Source organism: Cebidichthys violaceus, unplaced genomic scaffold (genome assembly GCF_023349555.1).
Source record: "Cebidichthys violaceus isolate CVI_PGR_0920_01 unplaced genomic scaffold, fCebVio1.0.p SCAF_20, whole genome shotgun sequence".
Taxonomy (NCBI): domain Eukaryota; kingdom Metazoa; phylum Chordata; class Actinopteri; order Perciformes; family Stichaeidae; genus Cebidichthys; species Cebidichthys violaceus.
The window spans coordinates 7,586,762-7,609,579 of record NW_027176373.1 but is presented as its reverse complement, the minus strand read 5'-3'; the positions used below and the strand labels follow the sequence as shown (position 1 = coordinate 7,609,579).

General features: G+C 39.5%; 1 protein-coding gene across 2 annotated transcripts; it reads right to left on the bottom strand.

The window, feature by feature from the left end:
* Positions 1–1,960: 1,960 nt before the first annotated feature.
* On the bottom strand, positions 1,961–19,414 carry LOC137876426 (periostin-like). 2 transcript variants are annotated; one of them, XM_068715980.1, is made up of 23 exons: positions 19,142–19,414; positions 18,436–18,534; positions 14,266–14,330; positions 13,986–14,143; positions 13,717–13,881; positions 13,456–13,602; positions 13,113–13,254; positions 11,848–12,060; positions 11,610–11,744; positions 11,244–11,392; positions 10,661–10,797; positions 9,851–9,981; positions 9,527–9,657; positions 8,323–8,425; positions 8,159–8,226; positions 8,011–8,056; positions 7,878–7,910; positions 5,837–6,295; positions 5,683–5,709; positions 3,307–3,351; positions 2,988–3,074; positions 2,830–2,865; positions 1,961–2,521 (listed from the first exon to the last, which is right to left on the bottom strand). In XM_068715980.1, exons 1-23 carry the CDS (start codon positions 19,258–19,260, stop codon positions 2,463–2,465), a joined length of 2,754 nt encoding a protein of 917 aa, XP_068572081.1. In that variant the 5' UTR covers positions 19,261–19,414; the 3' UTR covers positions 1,961–2,462. The 2 variants fall into 2 exon arrangements, with proteins under 2 accessions (XP_068572081.1, XP_068572082.1); XM_068715981.1 differs by lacking the exon at positions 3,307–3,351 and having other exon boundaries at positions 19,142–19,406.
* Positions 19,415–22,818: the final 3,404 nt, after the last annotated feature.

Below are 22,818 nucleotides of genomic sequence, written 5' to 3'. Positions count from 1 at the left end.
GCTCCCATATGCATTGTCTGTGAGGCCTTATATAGACAGGTGTGAGCCTTTACAAATCATGTCCAATCAATTGAATTTACCACAAGTGGACTCCAATCAAGGTGATCAAAGATGACCAAGCAAAATGGGAGGCACCTGAGCTACATTTTCAGTGCCACAACAAAGGGTTTCAATACTACATTTATGTGATATTTCCTTTTTTTTGTCTTTTTAATGAATTAGCAAAACAATCTTATATCCTGTTTTCACTATGTCATTACTTTCTAAATGTACTGTATCTAGCACCTGTATCTAGTACCTTTAAACATAAGAGACATAGTTATATTGTTCTACATATCTACAATGACTACAACCACCAATAAAACAATGACTCACAGTCTCACTTTGGAGATTTAATGAAGAATGCCAATTTGCATTTTTAAGAGGGCAATGGATAAACGAAGAACTAGATGAGGCGAACAATAAACTTGCCAAGACTAAATCAGCAGAGTAGTTAATAATCTTTGTGTTGACTGTTTCATTGGAAAATAATGCAAAGACTCCAAGCTTCTGTACCCATGTGCCTCATGTGCACACCTAGTAGCTGACGTCCTATCATGACCTCTTTTCGTCACCTTTTTATCAGCACACTGACGTTAAGCCAGCAGTCCTTGTGCAAACTTCAACTCCCCTCTGCTGCAGTTAACTCCCCTCGGCTGCTGCTGCTGACCTGGAAGAGCTGCAATGGATCATTTTAATGATCTTGCAACAGAGCTACACATACAGTACTATTTCTTAATTTTTGTCGGACAGTCCCATGCTAGTTTTTTTCTTAGAAGGAAAATATGTTATGATAAACTGCGGGATAATATGAGTCACACATGAGATGCACACTTTACTGGTAAATAGAGGATTGTGTAACTGTTATGTTGTTCTTAAATTCTAGCCTGTCGTTGTGTACAATGTTTATGAGCATATTCTCACCATGCAGATACCTTTTGTTCAGGAGATGGATACAAAATAATAATAAATGGATGAATCAAACACAATATTTCACCCAGAAGACCTGAGTTCATCTCCCGGGTGAAACCTAAACGTAATTGAGAATGCAGTTTTGAAATGGCAAAAGCCCCATGAGTGGTTAAAACATGATAACGTTGATACACAGATTTGAGATAAACTAATAGCTCACTGTTAGACACTAATGTTGTTCTATATTACATTTTTACATATTTTTTTGATGTATAAGTTTTGACTTTGTTTGGTTCCATAGCACGTTTAGCTACAACAATAGAAAGATAAGATTAATGGAACACATATTAGTATTCTGAAGTCACTGCGCAAATTGAATTTAGCACTTTTTTCTTGAGGTAAAAAAAAAAAAAGGATTGTGAAGCATGGCAACATATCCTCTTATAATGGGTCGTATGATATCTTCATGTTATTTCTTGTCTTTTTGTGCATTTTCCTACGTATATGCAGCAACTAACTACTTGGTTAGGTTAAGGAAGAGGCTGTGGTGTGGTTAAAATAACTAACTAGAAGTGGAGTTACTTAAGTATGAAAATCATGTTACAAATAAGTCAATGTTGACTTCTGGGTTTCACACCAGCGGCTTCCTTGGTAAAAGATAAAAGGTGTTTTTAGACCCTCCCATCCACCCAGACCTCCTCCGTATACTTTGCTCCACATATCTGGAACAAAGTCCCAGAAAGCTGCAGGTCTGCTGAGACCCTCAGCTCCTTTAAATCCAGACTGAAGACGTTTCTGTTTGCTGCTGCCTTTGATTGAACCAGATTGAAGGATATTAATAAATTTCTGCATTTTACTACTGTATTTTATTTCTTAAACTGCACAGCAACTATTATACTATATTGTATTATACATACTGAGGTCAGGCTTACATTCAACAGCATGAAACATATTGATTTTGTGGAGTAAAAACAGTCATGGAAGCTTGAAAGAATTATTGAAAACTGTATACAATTTAATTGTATTTTTTTAATCACCATATGATAATTTACAGAGGTTCAGAACAGCATCTAATGATAGCACTGTTGCCTTTATCATATTCATAAAAATTGCATTCATTGTACAGAATGCAAGCACCATAAAAAGCATACAAAAATCTTCCCAAGACATCTGTTTGCAAAGTGAAATGATTAAAAAAAAACTTTAAACACAATGTCTCAGTGGTAGAACATATCTCACCTTACAAACCCCACGGCATAAGTCCATATTTCCCTTGCACACTTACATGATTTACAAGGTAATAACTGCTATTACACATCATGCCTATCACACACACAGTGGTCCAGATGGAATAATAAACAATCATTCTTACTGGTGGTTTGGACAAAGAAATAGCTAGATTGATTAGAGCTCTCCCTATTGGTCCACAGTTTTTCAAGCACTCAACCAGGAGCACTGGAGATGCATTCAGTCTCTGCGGTGAGCCCGAAGGTGTTTCCTCTCTGTTGGATTCACTGCCTTGGCTTAGGGTGACGCCTGACTAGCTTTGTTCTCCTCCTTCTCATTCCAGCTGTGGAAGAGGAGTTAAGAGTTAATGGAAGGAATTAGAGGTGTGAATGAAGACAAGGACAAAATAAAACATGTCAAGGTGGAAAGATGTGTTGAATAGGTGGAAGCACTCAAAGGTAGATAATGGAAAGTATAAAAGTGAAAAGAGTGAAAGTAAAATCTAACAATGATAATTGTTAGATTTTAAAAAAGAGTTGACTTTTGCTTTGCATATTTTCCAGCAGTGATTATGTGGTTTTTGGCAAACTCTTTTTAGTCTGATCCAAGATTGGTGTTGATGAATGTGTCATCAACTAACTATGCTCTCACCTGGAGCTTTCCTGGCAGCAGCGAATCCACCTCCCTCTGTGAAACAAAGAAACAAAACAGTCAATCACTGCGTTCAGGCACACACACACACACACACACACACACACGCAAGTGAAATTCAAAATTTGAGCAGATCAGATACAGTTCTGAGTATTTACCTTGAATGAGTTTGGTAATTCTCTCCGATTCCTCTTCGATCAGATTTGGGTTGCCGTGGATGGTGGTGATCTTAGAGAAGTCCGGGCCTGACGTTTATAACAAAACCATTAGATCACAAAATACTGAACAATTTAACATATAAAATCAAGTATGGAGTTACATCAATTCAAAAAAATACATCTCATTCTCTTTTCCACCTTGAAGCAACCACTAATCCTGACCGAATGCAGATTGATAATATGATTATTTCAAGGAGGAAAGGAGAACCAATTAAAAGAAACCTGTTTGGTATAAAGAGTTTGTGTAAGGAGATCCTACCCTCAATGATAAAAGGCTCATTCGCCGTGGTGTATCTGGCTCCACCTTCAGACCGGCAGCGGAGAAGGGTGTCGAAAGTCATGAAACGACTTAGCAACGACAGACTGACAGGTACATACACCCCGCAAAACACCTCCTCCGCCACCGCCAACACAAAGTCAAGCATATTTGTGCAGTATTTATGAACACATACACGCATTCTTAGCCCACAAACTAAGCTGCAAAACACGTGTGAAGCAGTTTTAGGTTAAAACAGCTTAAAGCTCACCTGCACCCACACCTGCTATTGGCCTAAAGGTCTGAGTTGGGTACCATAAAAGCCGTTTCATACCAAGTACGGATTTTCATTGGTAAAATTTGCACATCATTTCATATAAATGATTCTTCTTATGAATGCTTGCACACCCCTGCGGAATATTCGTGCGTGGCAAAAAATATTCAGATGGACCTCGATTTCCACATGTGTGAATATATGGTTGACCAGTGAAATCTTTTGTTCAAACTGATCTCATTAAAAATATCATCATCATTCTGCATTATAATTAGCCATGCACTTCTGTTTGTTGCAAGGAGAGTGTGTATTTTCAGAGCAATAGACTTTCTGAATGATAGGAGTTAGTTTTCGGGGTAACGAACTGTCGGACAAATGAGCGCTGACTCTGATGGGACATTTTTCAGACTGCTGGTGTCTCGGATTAATGTGCCTTCGGAACAATGGGTAGTCCCTCTCTCAACACCCAATAATGTACAACAAACACAGCAAAAACTACCTCAACAACCAAATTGAGGACAATATATGGCTTGAGATTGACGAGCAGCTTGGATACGATTAATTTGGTAATGTGGCTGATATGCACATGCTAACGTTATATGTTGGTCACGGAACGGGGCTAGCAACAACAGTTAACTTAAGTGTTAGCATAAAATTTGGGGTCCGAATAGTTAATGTATTATGTGGTTTGGCACTTAGACATTCTATGACTGGATAGATTTTTGATGGCAATATTTAGGAAAAAACTCATTGGGACTCGAAAATGGAATACGGCAATGCAGATCATTTGCAACAGAACCGAGGAGCAAAATTGTCATGTGCAAATTAAATCTTATCGCACTGGTGAGAAACAGTTTTAACATTGCACATTATAATTTGCATACTGCTGTTCACATATACACATCACAGCTGTATTAGAGAGAGAATGGGTGATTGGATGGTTTTCTTGCCTGAGAGACAAGAACAGTGATGGAGAGATGAAATCAGATGGGTAAGTGGTGAGATGGACAGACACCCAAATCACGTTGCACCATGGGCAGTAGAAGAACTTGGCTTCATCTATATGTTGTGATGTGAGCCTAACCAGAAAATGGACTGTCAAATCAACCTCATTCCTCTGTAGCATCATTACTGAGCCTACACAAACATAAACCAGAAGGAACTTGTGATGTTTTGAATGGTGGCTGGCCGAAGCTAGTCGTAATGTGCAATTCTAAAGAAAATAATGTTTAACAGAGTGTTCTTTGTTTAAAATATGTCTCGCTGTCCATTGCAAAATATTATTACAGAAATTTTGTGTTTCTCCCCTCAACATCACAGCAGCCAGGAAGAAACATAACTTCTTCAGCTAGACCAAGTTAATGTCTGACTGTGATGAGGTAGCTAGGACTGGAGGAGTGAGTGTAATCATAATCAACTGTTTTTCAACATGATGATATAAAATGTTGGGGGTTACATTCTTGTTTGCTTGATCTTGGTACACTTAACCTTAGAGCCTTTAGATTTAGCTTCTATAATTTAGTTTATATAAATGTAGTTTATGGTGCTGTTAGATTGCTGCCACACCCAGGTGTTAATACAGATGTGGCCCTCCTTTTGTGTGCTGTCAAGCGTCCCCAGGAGAGAAATTGTTGTTCATGAAAAACTTAATGCCAACAATTATGAATTGAATCAGAATATTGTACTTCACAACTCTCTGGAGTTAACGGAACAGCTTGGATCACACATATTGGAAAGGCGGTCAAGGGCTATCAAAATGGCCACAATGCCTTAAGCAATATTAGGGCGCTTCTGCCTATGCCAAACACTCTTTTAGTGGGTCATAAAGGAAGATTGAGATTATGTTAATTTTTTAGTCTATACATTGTTTTCCTTTTTTTTTGAGGAAAATCCTACTCATTCTGCCTAAAAGGCTACAATGGTGCATGCCATGAAAATGATGTGTCTGATGACTTAATTGATCATTAGATGATGATTCACAGTTAACTGCGGTCAAGAGGACCGCAGATGTATTTGTTAAAAGAGCTGTTAGAAGATGCATGAAAGTTCTTCAATCTAGACTGTTTTAGCTCTTCAAAGGAGGGAACATGTTAAGAGAAACTGACCTTTTTCATCCGTATCACGATTTCCACCTGTGGTAAATAAATCATGTTGTGTCATCACATCTATGTTAAAACCTTTGTGAAGACACAATTTTATCATCTATCCTATCATTTGCACTCAAAACATGACTGATTTAAACATTCTTCAGGAACTTACCCTCGATAACTCTTGTAACTTTGGTAATGGTGGGTTTTCCCTCAATGACTCTGGTTACTTGTTTGATGGAAGGCTCTCCCTCAATGACTCTGGTTACTTGTTTGATGGAAGGCTCTCCCGCAATGACTCTGGTTATTTTGGTGATGGAAGGCTCTCCCTCAATGACTCTGGTTACTTGTTTGACGGAAGGCTCTCCCTCAATGACCCTGGTTACTTTGGTGATGGAAGGCTCTCCCTCAATGACTCTGGTTACTTGTGTGATTGAAGGCTCTCCCTCAATGACCCTGGTTACTTTGGTGATCACTGGCTTCTCCTTGACGACCACCTTTGTGATTATTGGTTCTGTCTCAATGACTCTTGTGACCTTGGTGAAGGTAGGCTCTCCTTCAATGACTCTGGTCAGCTTGGTCACAGATGGCTCTCCCTGAATCACTCTGGTCACATTTGTTGCATCAGGGACTGTAGAGAGGGAGTGGTCACATGAGTATACTTTAAGAATGATAGGAAGAAAGGTTATCTTTTTAACAGATAGAACAAATAGAGGCTAATGTGTGTAGGATATTAGGTTGCATTTTAATAACCGCTGCTGTTGCACTCCATGGTCCGATGAGCTGCTCCCAATGGACAGATTTAATTTTGTCATCTGTTTGTTGTGTTTGAAGAATCACGTTTAAATTTTATACAACATTTACACGTCTTGGTATTTAAAGAATCAGTATCTACTGATTTAAATAATGCTAAAGGAACTCCTCTTTTGAATCAGCTTCAACAGAAACTTATTCTTTTTTCACTTCTTTTTATATTTTCTGATTCTGAGCGATGATCTTTTAATGTGACATTATTTTTTTTACTTATAAAGAGATGGAAGCTTACAGATTTGTGTTTGTATCCTTCTAATCTTTGGCCTTTAAGTCCCTTGATATGTGGCCGAGTCCAGTAATCAGAGCCAAATTCATGTCTGTCTTTCAAACAAAGTGTGTGTGTGTGTGTGTGTGTGTGTGTGTGTGTGTGTGTGTGTGTGTGTGTGCATATGTGTATATAACAAGTGTGAATGAGTATTATGCATGGTTTTACAGCCATGTGTGCAGTTGATCATTCATAAACAGGTTTTATTATTTTCAAAGTTCTGTAGACCAAAACTAAAACTTTTTGGAATCTGTGCCATTTTAATTCAAACCTCTCAATATACAGTATCATAATATGATGAATAATTTTTTTGCTTTACAAAGATGAATCGCTCTTCTCTAAATTGTAGCGTAAAATTGCAACCCTTAAAAATGAAACGCCCCTGAGGTCCAAACCTTCAGCTCTATAGTCCATGTCATGGGCCTAATTACCTTTGAAATTTTTTTAATTCATCTCTCCTATGTTACCCAATATATGAAGTCTCCCATCTGTGTGAAAGTGCACTGGACTATGCCCAACTGAATGAGCATCATCCAAGAGTCCTCCATGGTCTTTGACTCTGTAATGCTTTGACAGCCTAATTACCTCATCCCTAAAGGAGCTGATTAAATATGCCAAGAGGTCCAAGTGAATTTGTGCAATAGTGAGAGTGAATAATCAGAGGAACAACTATGGAAGAGGCCTGAATGGAGCGATGACATGCAAGTAACATGCTTTTAGCTTCAGATTGGATTTCAACTGAAGAATGGTAAATGGACTATACTGTACTTGTATAGTGATTTTCTAGTCTTTCCGACCACTCAAAGCGCTTTCACACTACTTGTCATCATCATCCATTCACACACTGATGGCAGGGGCTAAGTGCCACCTGCCTATCAGACTAACTCATTCCTGGGGTTAAGTGTCTTGCTCACAACATCGACATGCGACTAGCGTAGCTGGGGATCAAACCCTGCTCTCCACTTAGCCACAGTTGCCTCGAAGAACAGATGCACATTTTTGGACAAAGGACATAAATTTGTTTCATAGGCAGTCATGCCTTTTATAATCATCACTAATGACAAATATAGGCTATTGTATGATCATGACAGATTCAAAACTTGTCTTTTAATGTAGTTAGTAATAGGGGTCTTACCTGTTTTAACATATGTAGTTGTGATGATCCTCCCTGTGAAGTAACACAAGTAGTTTTAAGTTGTTACAAATATGAGTGAAATATGAATGAGTATTCATATTCATATTATGTCATGAGTGCTAAAGAGACTTACTGATGAACGTGAGTGGAATCTCATCATAAGAAAATCCAGAAACAAACTGAAGAATAAAAAGCATAGAAATGCATAAGACTCACAAAATAATAGAAAGATTTGCATTGATCTATGAATATCCAGACTGTGTATTCTATCTTCTATCTACCTTTATTTGGATGTACTTAATGAGCTTCTTCAGGAGGACCAGGAGGTCCTGACGGCCCACAGGAAGATCTGTAAGTAATATACATCATCAAAATAGCATAACATAATCCATCCCAGCACAGTGTGCACATTGCATGATTGCATAATAATGTCTGGTGTACTCACTTGCAGGATAGAGAACATTCTTCACCACATGGATCACACCATTGGTTGCCATCAAGTCACTGTCTGGCACATCCACAGAATTGACATGAATAGAGTTGTTTACCTGTCAAAAACAGAAAAAAACACTATGCATCAAGGGTATCAATAAACACATCCTTATTTTGTGAGCTACTGCCTAAAAATAATTACCAGACTTAAAGATGTACAATTTTATGAAATGGTTTAACTTGAGAGGTTTAAATATCAGGTGAGACTTAATAGGAATCCCAAGCAGTGTGCTGCACTGTCAGAAGTGAGATCTGGGCATACCTTAATTTTTGGCACTTTAAGGTGGAGGTTACTAAAGGTGGACATGCTGAGTCAGTAAGGGATATTTTTCCCTTCTCCTTTGGCTCCTCTGGCTCTCTCTCACCCACCAACTTGAGCCAGATCTGTAGTTTTTAAAAGCCTAACCACATGTTTAAATGAATCCCTGTCCCTATGGGAAATTATCTCAAACAAACTTTCCTGTGTCCATTAAGGAAGTCCTTGGCTGATAACCTGATCAGCGTGATAAGAGAAAGAGGGAAAGCAAAATTGAGGTAATGGGTGAAATTAAATGACGTGAAGACTGAAGAGCAGGAGCAAGGCAGACAGAGAATAATGGCCGGTGGAGGACATTAGATTGGGAGGTGGGGAGTGGTGGGTGAATACTGAGAGTGGGCGTTGATGGAAACGACAGAAAGCCAGGTTTTATTACTTCTGGCCTTTCTCCAGAGATATCCGGCTTTGAAGTAATAGATTAGCACTGGCTCTTTGATGCTATTGTTTAAATGAGAATGTGGGGAAAAATTAGGCTTAGCTTCACAATGGAGGCTTTGAGAAAACATGTGTGGTAATTTAAAACTTAATACCATAATACAAAATATGTTCTTAAAGGAAAAAATCAGCTTTTTCTTCAATTGACAATTTACTACATTTCCCAGAGTTCCTTTTTGTAATCAAACCTGGGCAGGAATTGAAAGCTAGATACTAGTTTGTGGGGTATAATCATGGTTACACATCTTACTCAAAACACTCTCTTGATGTGTTGAATTTATTGTGCTGAGTCAACCTACAAATGATGTATCACTGTTTGATTGTTGAATGACAGATTCAGGAAACCAGTTCTGTCTCTTTGACTCTGAGGACACAAATACACATTTAAGTGATGTATTGTACATACAGACATAACTTGCAGGTTATTGCCCTGGAGGGTTTTGAGCAGATTGGTAACTCCTCCCTCTAATCCTCCATTGATGAAGATGCCATTACTGACGTGGTACAGCAGAATGATCCTCAGAGCATTCAGATCACCTGCCAATGACAGCAAAAGGCAAACATGATTTACATACTAAGAGCTAGCATTATTCATTATTTTCTCCCCTCATCCCTGCATTGTACAACTTTGAATCAGTACAAACTAGCTTGACAGCAATCCCCAATCTTACAAAGGGACATTTGTAAATGAAAGGATGTGGATGTGTGCTCATTTCAGTAGAGGACTCACTTTTGAGCAGAGCAAAGTCCTCTCTACTGAGATTAACAAAGGCATCGTCAGTTGGTGCAAAGATGGTGTAGGAGCCTTCCTGCTTCAGCAGATCAGTCAGACCTGCTGTCTCCATCAGTGACAGAAAAATCCTACATTTGTAAAAAGAGGAAAGTCAATTCACACAATCACCATACAGAACAGTACTGCAGGAATGAAATGAAGCCTACATTTAAGAGCATGCGCATGTTCAATTTTTACTCTTTTGGGTTAATGGAAATGATAATGACGTTGATGTTTTACAATCCAAAAAGGCAGCAACAAAATAATAAAAGTATAGATATTTTGTGCTAGTTCTGTCAATTTCAGTTTTACATCACGGTGAACTACTGTGATTCTGACTAAACAAACTCAGGACATCAACTTTCTCCGCAACGAAAAGAACAGTTCTGGAACAATAAATCCTAAACTCGGATGAGACCAGATTTTATGTCACGTTTGAGCCAAAAACCTTTGGTGTTTTTCATTTTAGACAGGAGGATTATGGTTTTGGGAATGTGACATGATTGAGTTTGGTTTTGAATTTAAGTGATACTTGTGTGGTCCCATTCACGCATCTGCTTCTACATCTGATTCATCATCAACTTCTACTGGTGCCAATATCTGTCGCAGAGCTAGAAAATGTGAAATGTGGATGGTGAGGCATTGCAACTCACGGTTGCAAAATATACTGTCAGGAAAGAATATGTATATATATAAAAACAACAACAAATAAACAACGATTGCATTCAAAACAAGTACAGCAAAACAATCCGTATAATAAGTTCTTACTTAAACCGCCTGTCAGCGATTAGGAGCTCGTAGGTTGTTTTCTCGGGCGGTTTGATGATAGTCCTCATAACATGCAGGGCACTTTTGCTTCCCTCTTTACTGCCACGCACCATACATGCGTTTTCTATGCACACAGCCTAACAAAGAAGAAGAAAATTCAGAGAGCAGGGTAACAGGCCTAAAAGTCACTGTACAAACATGGTAACTATTTAGCGAAAGGGGGGCTGCCACACTGTCCTGTTTGATTGCAATCAACAAAAAAGAAGAATACAAACTTTTCTGTGAGGAAATCAAACCCAGCTGTTCCTAATATATGAACCACCAGAGCAGAAACACACTTCATCTGCCAAGAGCTGGACTAATTACCTGTTTTATTGCATTTGCTTTCAATTGAAAGATTGCCAGATCATGTTAACACTTGGTAAGGGGCCCAGTAATTTCTTTCAGATTTGCAGTATGGAAGCCGACCCTCTCCATTGTCTTTCCATAACTTCTTTTTCTCTCTTATTTTCCTGTTCCTTTCCGACTCTGTTTGACTTTCTAATACAACACACACACGCACACACACAAACACAGTTCTCACAGTGCGGTAAATGAAGACTCTGAGCAGTTTGCCAGCCAGTGTTTCCAGCATCTGTCCATTGTAGAGCTCACTCAGTGTAACTTTCAGCTTCAAGATGTGGTTTTCCAAAATTAATTTCAGCAGGCTCTGCTCTGTTGACATCACCTCAGCTGACAAACAGAGAAAAGTTACAGATTTAAAATGACTCGGGTAATGTTACATGTAAGTCCTTATGAAACATTTCTTCCTCTGGATGCCTTAAAAACTTCTAGTGAAATGTTTAAAATGAGTGAGACAACATATGACTTTTCTTTTCCATTCTTGCTCAAGATCAATCCTCTAAATCCCTGTGTGCACCCACAAGAACTTGTTTGGAGATCAACTCACGTGTGAAGGCAGAGTTGACAGGAGCAAGGAGTGTATACTCTGTCTTCGGACCCATGGCAGCCGACAATCCCAATTCAGACACCATTTCATTAAAAGTGCTCTGGGAGTCCCCCATCAGCTCCATCCCATCCTTGGCTAATATGAATCACATGTTTGTGATCACAGAGAAACAATTTAGCCAAATGATTTGAACAGATATCAATATTTGCTGAGGGAGAATAATTAAGATGTGTTTTACCTGAGTCAGGGATGAGCACCTGGTCGATGAAGTGGATGACGCCATTGGTGGTGACAACGTCCTTCTTCAGCACCATCTTGATTCCATTGACTGTCAAACTGTCGCCATCACAGCCGATCTCTATGGTGCTGCCCTCTGTGGTCTCATACACTGACCCTGCCATGATTGCTTCTGAACACTGGACACTGTTCAACAGGTGGTAGTTCACCAGGGCTGGTGGGTCGAAGTGTAAGAGAGAAAGATAGTGTTAAACAGAAAAAGTTGCTGATGTTTTAAACACTTTGTGGGTTGCCCGTAATTGTTTTTGTAATCTGGTTGTGCAATCCGAGGTTTACAGTTGTGATTCTTACATCCACACTGACACATCATTTCAGCTCTTTTAGAAATATTTAGCCACTTCTGTTAACATTTAGATATGGGATTACACATCCGACTGAGTCCAACTGTCAAATTTAGCAATGCCTGGCCTGCAAAAGCAAAGCAATTACAACATGAAAAACCATTCCAAATCCACAAAACTTCAAATGCAATTGGTGTCGAACTGCAGGCCAAATCACTCTTTACTTCCTTTTTAGACCAAGACACAAGGCTCAACATCATCTTTACTTTGGAGGCTGTTCTTCTATGGTTGGTCAGTAAAGCCTGTTTGCCAAGTGTCTGTGAATTTATCTGAGGTTATACAGTGTCCCCTGAGGGAGCCACTCACTGTGGACAACGCAAACTGGCTTCATGCTAATAGACGTTCCTGGCACGCCAGTGATAAGCTGCAACTGTGGAGACATGAATTTCCTGCTTTCATTGTGTGGTTTGCTTTTTTTGTGAGTGTGTGTCTACTCTTTACTCCTGAGAACTTGATGGGTAGCCCAATTAAGTTTTGACACGCTTTTGGGAGGAATTTGCAAAAATGGTTTGGAAGATGGTTTCAGCAGTTTTGACATTAACCTGTCAGCATACATTAAGCATTAAATATTCATCCTGAGGAGGACATACATGCCTGCACCAAATGTCATGGCATGGAAGATATTTCACTAAACCAAACCTCTCGTTGGCACTTTGGGGATCCACAACTCATTAGGCTACATTAACTGGGAATGAATGTACAGCATTTTGTGTCAATATATCTGGTTGCTGTTGAGTTATTTTAGTTTGGAGCAAAGTGGTGAACTGACTGGTCAGCCAGAAATATCTAAGTGCTCAAGAAGTTTGCACATCAAAATCAACCAAAGCATGGTATGTTAGCAGTTTCTGTCATCATTAGTGTGTACCTGCAATTACAGCCTTGTCTCCCATGATACGCTCCAGGTAGCCTGGGCTCAATTTGTCAAAGGCTTCATCAGTTGGAGCAAACAGGGTATAGTGGCCAGGCTGGTCCAGCTTGTCCATCATACCAGAAGCCAATACTGAATCCTGGGAAACAAGAAGACAGTGTGTCTCACATTTTGTCATTCTGAGATAAACAAAACTGGTTCAAACACACATCAGAGTTTCTGATTTATACTATTTTAAATCAGCGTTATCATTTTACACACATTCTACTTCCTGCACATTCAAATGTAACATTGGTTTTGTAGCCCATTTTAAGCTTAGAGTGCTTTTTATATTACATACTCTGAAGGTGGAGAGCTCATCGGTGACGTCCAGGACTTCCTTGATGTTGTTGCTAACACTGTTGATGACCCGGTCAATGACATGCACCACACCATTTGTGGCTACCTGATTACCATGGATGATCCTGGCACAGTTCACTGTCACAATCTTCACGAAGAGGAAATGTTATATTAAGCCAAGACCATCATTACGGTCAGAAGTCCTTTATAGACATAATTCAATCATGTGTTCATGCAATCTTGTGCATTTCAACAAACTGACCCCATTTGAGTAGTGGTTGATGTAGAGCCCCAGGTCATTGTACATGGAAGTGAAAGTCATGTCGTTCTTCATGTCTTTGGTCAAAATCCTGCGGTTCACCATGTGGAAGTGAAGAGCGTTGTACAGCTCAACGTTTACGTTGCCCACCAGTGCAGACCGTACATTCTAAGGAAATCACAACATTAAGGGCAGCAAGTGTGAGTAATATAGTAGTATATTGCATTAATTTGTATTCCCTTAGAAAAGTTTGAAACCTCCAGTCCACTCACAGATTCTACCAGATCCCAGGCATCATTGCTAGGTGCAAACATGGTAAAGGAGCCTTTGCCTTCAATTTCCTCTCTCAGCTTGGACATGTCAGAGTATTGCTGTGTGGTTGTAGCCTTTACGAGCCCCAGCGTTCCATAGACATGGTCAATGGGAGCCACTGGGGGGAAGCAAAGGAATTGTTCCTACTCAGAAACAGACCAGTCTATAGTACGAGTGAATACACATTTAGAATTTACCAGAAAAGAAGATAAAAAAGGGGCTGTGGTGAGAGTCACTTACCAGCAGTGCATCCTCTCATACCCTCCAGCTTGATGTACCCAGGACAGCATTCATATAGGACCTTGCTTTCAAAAGAAAAGCACAAATATGTTAGACTTGTGATACAATAGATTAACTAATCTTGATAAACATAAATTAATGATTATCATACACAGACTGTGAACATGAATGAAAGTAAGAAAAACACCCTTCAGAGCTGTAATAGGAGAGAATGACGAGCGCTTGGACTAAGAACAGTGAGGACATTTAAGACAGAAGAGAACACAGAGACAGAATCTTACTCACCAAATACAAAAGCCAAAATTGGGCAAAGCACATTTAAAAGTCAAAGCAGAAAAAAGTGACAGTGTAAGAAAACATCTAAAAAAGCAAGCAAGTCATACAAAAGACAAGAAAAACACCATTAACATCAAAATGGTCCATTAAACACGCAGAGGGTGCACTACTCTCAGCAGGCCAATCACAGAGAAAGGATAGAATGAACTCAATAATCCCAGCAAATGAAAAAGAAAACATCCCCAAATGGAGATGGGGATATCAACATGAAAACCAGACAGGGGTGTCTGGTGCCCCCCAGCTGCTCTTTCTGTGTGCCAGTAATCTAATTCCCAAGGAAGTCTACAAGAAAAACTGAATCTTGATATACAGTCGACTTCTCGTGAACATAGGTTGAGGCTTTAGGGCGGAAGGAGCAGCTTCTGTGAAAACACAACTCCAAAAAGTAGAAACTTCATGGCAGGAAGCTGAGTGGGCCTCCTAACACTAAAAGGAGCTGTGCAGTTGACTCTTCAAGCAGTCGTATGGTTTACAGGAAATCAAACTGCATTTCATTGCAATGTTATGAATGACATAATGAGGTGTGAGAAGACTGACAGTGTGAGCCACAACTGAGTATTCTATAAAATTAAGGTTTAATGGAGGAATAAATTATGTTTCTCAAGTAGAGTTTTACTGAAAATGAACCGTGGACGGTAATGAAATATTTGATTTGGACTGATCCCAGGCTAACACAAATCTTCTTAGAAACAAACTAGCAGTGAGTCAACATTGGATGCTCAACAATGATCCATCAGATAAACAGCCATGGAGTTCCTGAATGCTGGAATAAGTTTAATTGGGGTTTAACCCTAATAACTTCATGAGTTCCAGTAGGAGCTTTTTGAGTGTTTGCTAAAGAGGTTTGCTTAGAGAGGTTTGGGGCAGAGTTTTAAGGTTTCCTGCTTTCTATTTTCCCATGACAACACTTTCTATATGAACTCTCTGCTTTCTCTGCAGGGTCCAAAACAAGAAACTGTTTACTTTCCTTCCAGAAATTGAACAGAAGTGATATATTATGCAAGAGAAAAATACGCCCTTCATAACCACTTCAAACACTATCACACACACACACACACACACACACACACACACACACACACACACACACACACACACACACACTCTCTCACACTCACTCACTCACTCACTCACTCACTCACTCACAACATCCCTCACTTTTTCCCTTCAACTCCCTTAAATGACTCAAATGTTTTGGCAAACCCCTTTAATCCACTTGAATCAGCATTTGTGTGTTTATGTTGTGTGCAATGATACTGAACGGTGAATGTGCAATTCTTCTGCACACGGCCATGCCGCTTGTATAGCAATCATTTTCTGCGTTGACCCTAATTGTTGTAGTGTAAAGTACATAAATATACATGTACAGCTGGCTGTCAAAAAGCTATGAAGTCATCGCTCTCCGACTGTGCTCTGACAGGATAATGGATGCAATATTGAGACAAAACTAGCCAGCACACTGCAAACTAGGCTTTTGGCAGTGTCACTGCATGAACTAGTTCAATGTGACTTCCAGATGAGCAGTTGTGGAAACGCCGCATGAATACACACACTAACAGACATACACATAATGGACTCACACAGAAACACTAGGTGGGGTTGTTTGGCATAAGATAAAATCATTACAGTTTGTTTCCTGTTATGTAATTAACAATCAACAGTGTCTCTTGTGTCCTCATCAAGGGACTTTTTTTTCTGCAGTGCCAGTGACTTCCTGAATACTTGCCAACATTTTCCATTTCTATACATGGGAATGGGCTTTACCATTTCTCTGACACTATTATGATTTAACCACAAATTAAGCACTTGTCCTCTACTCCCTGCATGTCACGTTGCCTACAGCACATTACATTGAAGAAAATCGCTACCACCTGACCCTCCGGCAATGCACCTCAACAGTTCTTTGTGTATATTGAAGGCATCAAAAAAAAAATATGGTATAATTTAACTTATATTGAGAATTAGAAAAAACAAAAGTGTATGTTAAATTCACACCAGCGTAATTTGTTCTTTGCGATAGTGCTTTCTAAGAGAATCAGGCCAAGTATTGCCTCAACTGCTGCACCCTCACGACTTGTTTAAACAGGAGCTTATTAGCACACCAGCTTGCAATGTACACTGGAACATCCAAATAGCCATGCTATAGATTTAAACAATCTTTCCTAATCTCTCATCAACACCAAATCCCGCTCAGACATAATCACAGCTGGCTGGATTTCCTCCACTACTCCTGAACAATGTCCTCACTGTGACCACAGACAGAGGGAGAAAGAGAAGCAAAATTTAGCTGGCTTTGCTTAGGTTTATGTCTGTTTTCTTCATTGTTTTTTTTACTAATCTTTATTTGCTTGCTAATGGAAACGTTGACATCCTTTTCATACCAAACCATTGTCAGTTTTATTTGAACTAAATAAACTTGTTTTAAGCACTTTACACAAAGGACAGAGATATTATGTCAGTAGAAGCCTTCGCTGTACGGGAGAAAATGACTCACTTCTGGACTCAATCCGTCTTTTATCCATTCTCTCATCTCCTTATTTTCTGGCTCATCCTGACACAGCAGCAGGTATCACAGCTGACTAAAAGAAGGTGTGTGTGTGTGCATGTGTGCTCTTGTACAGTCTGTGCATGTGTGTGTGTACAGCTCCATCCAAGCCTTACGCTCCATAAACACATAAGTGGCTATATTTCCTATTATCACATATATTTTGCTGTAATATCTACTCATTCAGCACGTCATGGCACAAGAAAATATTGGACTGACATAAATCCATCAACAACATGTTATATGTCCCGCAGAATCTCAAATATCTAAAGCCATTCATGCACTCTACTCTTTTGCTCTTAATCTAAAATTTTGGCAAATTACTATCTTTATAATTGACATATGTAATCCAGGAAAAATAAAGTTTTTCCCTATTTATTGTGAATTCTGAAGCACATACATCACCTCTGCAGTGGGACAGAAAACTCTTCACTTAAACTAGCACTATTAAGAACTCTCCCTCAAAGATGGCTAATTTGCCTCAGAATAAAGAGTTTCAAAACTCCGTATGAGACACATACACACATTCTTCTTGCATGCACACATACAGCACAAATCAAGTACCCACCAAATCTGTTGAAACTAGAGCTACAATATATCCTCCCGTTTTGCCAAACTGCACACACACACTCTAAAAGCATATGGGCAACATTTTTCCTGAGCACCTGCAACGTGTCAGAGGGGAAGTGGGGCACCAATCACTGTTAAGCAGAGTTTACACCATCAAGAGGCCCACAATAGAGCGAACCCCCACAGGCTACACAGCATGTCCAGACTTGAGAGTTGGGGTGGGCTTGATCAGGACAAAAATAAATACTGTATAAAAGAGAGATAGAGGGAGCTCTATGCTGCAGCTTGGTTCTTTTCTCTCTTCATGTTTAAGAAACCCCTAAAATCCTTAAAAAGACATCTTCAAACTGTTTGCAATTTAAAAGCTCAATCATCGTCATCATCATGGACCCTCAGAGAAGAAAGTGAGACAGCTACGTGTTAGGGTGACTTGAAGGAGACGGAAAGAGCTTGAGGGTCCAGACAACAGGACTCATACAGAGCTGACCTCTACGGTTCATAAAGAAAGGGCCAGGCTAAAGAGGTAAACACAGGGGTAGAATCCACATGTATTATTTGACTTGTTTGAAAATTTGGAAATATTCCTGTATATGTGAAGGATGTGTGAAAGCTAGGAGTGGTTTGCACTTTGATTAAGGTCAATTCTGGTCAATTCAAGGTTCTGTGCAAATAATAATAATACAAAAAAAGATCCAATCACTCTTTTGGTAAAGACTTACGTCTTCTTGCCACAGATGGAGCCTTTGTACCAGTTCCTACATGTGCTGAAGTACTTCTTTTTAGACCCTTGGAACTGTTGCAGGGCGCACACATTGGGTCTGTAAGAGAAGGGAGGGGAGGAGGTGATGAGGGAGTGACAAGGAAAGCAAGAACCGGGGGTAGAAAAGGGAAGTTGAGGGAGGAAGTGGGGAGAGGAGAGAGACAGTTTTGTCTAATCTTCTTAAGTCAATTTCAGAAAGCAAGGAAAGATAATTCCTTTAACTTAAATTAAAAATTTCAACTCTGAAAAATTGGGCACATTATTAACAGCAGAAGAGTGAATGAATGTGCCAGACGATATTGAATTTTCCATAATGGCTTAAATCAATAATTTCATCAATATGGTCTACCTGTTACTCAACTCATGATCGAGTGCTCTTTGTGATAACAAAACCACCTTAAAACATAGCACGGATATAAAATCTGACTTACATATGTGTACATATCTGTCGGCTTACTACTGATACTACAATTACTGTGCAAATATTTGTTCTGCATACAAATGCAAACAAGTTGACCAGGGCTGTATAAATTGCCAGTTATCTGCAAAATTAGAAACTGCTGCATTGTTCTTTTTGTCACCTCTCTCTCCCCTCAAACAGTCTTTCAATTCCTCCTTCCCTTCAATTCCTCCTTCCCTCCCTCCCCCATGTCCCATCTCCTTACCCTTCTTTCCTGGCCCGTATGCGACTATGGGTCACTATCTTATCATAGGCGGAAGTATCCACACTGCCTAGAGAGCAGAGTGCCACCAGCACTGAGGTCACCACGAGCAGCTGATGCATCCTGGGGAGAAATCAGTCCTCAAGGGCACAAACACACACACACACACACACACACACACGCTCCAGTTGTCTTGTAAACACCCGCACACCCCAAAACAATTTGGAGGAGATATGTGAGTCTGAATCAGAGAGGGAGCCTTTATACCAACTCTCTAACACACACCCATACCCACCCACTCTCTTTTTACTCCCTCACTGTGTTTTCCATACCATTACATCCTGCTCTCACCCACACACACTCTTCCAAAATCCTCCCTCCTGCTTTGACTCAAAGCTTATTGTCCCCCCCTCCCTCACGTTGCTGCACATGGATTTCTCATGAATTTCATTACCACCATCACATCCCAGACCACCGAGGACATCCTGTACCTCAAACTTTACATCATTCTACACTCTATAATGATTATAAGTTTTATATTCCATCTGTGGATTGATTATTTTTCAAGAATATATTGTGTTTTGATCCCCATCACGGTTAAAAAACAAACAAGTAAGACAGTGACTTATTCAAAGTCATCCTATTTCTCAAACACACAGGCAGAAAGCACACCTCTGAAATTTGGCAGCCAAATATGTGAATTAAATTGACTGAAATGTTTATAATAGGCTATGAAATGAGGCTGTAAATCAAACTCTAAGACCCGTAGTGATATATCTGAGTAGATAATGGGTTTACACTTTGCTTGACAGAAGCCTTAATATACTTTTACCATCCCTGCCCTGGGATACCACTCTCCTCATTACCTTCACTATGTGGATTCAGCCTTTCCTCCCCTGAACTCCCATTTGCGCTCCGGCTCCTCTTCTATCCCCTTCATCCTCCCTGCTGTCATGTTCATCGTTTATCAGTTTCTCCCCAGTCCCAACTTTTACAGCTGTCTCCGTCTGCTATGTTGAAGCCAGATCTGATACTGCTTCAAAGGGGAAATAAAATATGGAAAAGGCTACTCGTCATGTACAGTCTTGACTTGTGAGCATGAACAAGTATCCATCTAAACTGAGAAACATGTAAGAAAGGACACTTTTGATGATGTTGATTCATGGAATTGAGAGCTAAATCTTGTAGTTTACACCTCAAATGTGACCACACACACAGAGGGCACCATGGTATAGGTAAATGTTTAGTTTCTTATATTAAATATATATAATGCAGTAAAGCAAACATAAGAAAGTTTTCACTGAGGTGTCCTTGGCCAAAAGTAATGAACAGAGGGAAGAAATGAGGATTGTCTTCTTTGAATGATTCATTGAACTCACTACAGCACATCACATATTTACTCACTCTTTCTGAACTGGCATGACCCCTCGGATCCCAGGGAGGACAGCAGCATGCAGGAAGCTGAGCTGTCTCCATCAGGGTATCCTCCCTTTGGAGACAACTTCTTGTCTATGATGATATCTTAGCATTTAAGACAAACTTTACAGACTGGGAACACACATATTCAGCCCAGTCTGGAATTTACAGCAATCTAAACCTTATTGATTTCCTTTCCTTATTTCCTCTTACATCCCTACCCACAGACACATAAACAGACAGACACATGGTACTTAAACGATAACTTAGATTAAAGTGAAAAAATAAATTGAATGCCTCTCTTTCCTTTGTCTCTGTTCTGTCAGCTTTCCATTATCTAAGACAAACCTTTAAGAGGAATTTAAGTCCTGTTGAGCGGTTGCTTCCCACAAAACTGCACCACAGTCCTCTCCAGTTTGCAGGTGGTTATTTTGGATCTCAGATCGTGCAGAGAGATATTGGCAGAGGAAGCCGTGATCAGGAACCCCAACCCTATAACGCCATCCCCCCCAAGTGGAGAGGACTTGTCAGTGCAGCCATGTGTGAGTCTTCCGCAACTTGTTTTCAAAATCAATTTACATATGTAACAACAGGAAAAACTAAAGTTTACGTTGGCTCTATTCCTGTCTCACAAGGATTTGTATAACATGTCTGCTTTTACATATTATTTGTTTGTTTGGGGGTTCAAAAAGTGTGTGCATGTTCATTTTCGCACATATGTGTGAGTCTCCAAGCTATTCACATTAATAAATCTAATTGGAACTGTTCATATTAAAAGTTATCTGGAGGTTTAGAACTAATCAGTTTAGTCATAATTGAAAGTCACACATCATTATTTTTTATCAAATATGTAGAATTAGACAATATTCATATCACTGAATAAAATGTAAGCATTGTGGGAGCATGTTTATATGCTACTGTAAGCGCTTTCCAATTATGCGTTTCTGCATCTGTGACAGTCTGGTTCAAAGTTGGCAGGTCCATCACAAACCCTGGGGCATTTCTATGCAGCCGTTTGATCACACATGGAGCACAGTTTCAACTGTTGAATATTTCAACTCTTTTTCATTGGCAGACTCACTTCTTGCCGATTGAACTCATTAAAGTACAAATAGGAAAGTGAAAGAAAACAGCCAAAAGATCAGCTCAGAGAAAACAAAAATGTCTAGTTTGTGGGAGAACACACAGGGCAGTGTGACTGGTTTCTGGTTTAAACAGTACAAATGTGTTGTAAAGTTGTTGGAACCTGAGATTTCTGCTTTCTTATTCCTATTCTTTGTAGAAACTATCTTCCTTGTCCTTCTCTTGATTTTTCTCCACTTACCGAAAGTCATTAAGCATGGTTTGGCTTCCTGGATTGAATATTTATTTCCAGAAAGTGAAAAAAAGAAAAAAGAAATACTCACAAGGTCCTGATTGTTTCTAAAATTGAAAGAGTTCAGACATGAAGACCATTTATGTTTGAATAAATGAGACCTGAAAGATTAATGCAATAACACACACACACACACACACACACACACACACACACACACACACACACACACACACACACACACACACACACCTACATACACACACAAACACACAGAAGGCCACAAAGGAACACAATGGCTACTAATTCTTAAGCGGTAGAATAATGATAAGGGTTGATGGTTCAACTGTACACATTTGAGTAACAAACTCATGCTCTTCATAGAGCTGAAGAGTTTTCAGTGGCAGTTCAAGTGGTGGAAACATTTGGGCAGTTAAAGGACACATGCTCTCGTTGTGTGGTTCTGCTGTACTGACTGTTAATGGAGAGACATTAATGGGTCGTTAAAGGGCAAACTGTGTTGGATCAAGAAATAAAAAGCCTGCTGAAAGCATTCAGTTATTCTGTACAGAACTTGGTCTAACTCCTTTAATGCACTCGTTATAAGGCATTTGCTTCTGGGATTCACACTGTTTAACAATACCTCCATTCAAAACAACTCAAATAAACAGGTTGACATATAAAGTTGAATGTGTTATGTGTTAAAAACAGTATGGTATATGTAACCGAATGGAACATTTTGCAACACAAGCAGACTTCAAACTAGATTATTTGAATTGAAAAATGACTCTCAACAATAAATTAATTTATAAATATTTCTGGTCTGACAGGCGGTTCATTAACTGATGATGTGCCCATGGAGAATTGAGAATCCAAAAATATAGTGGTGATTACCTGGGGCCTGTTCTACAGGCTCTGCACCGTCCTTCATTATAAATGTATGCGTTTT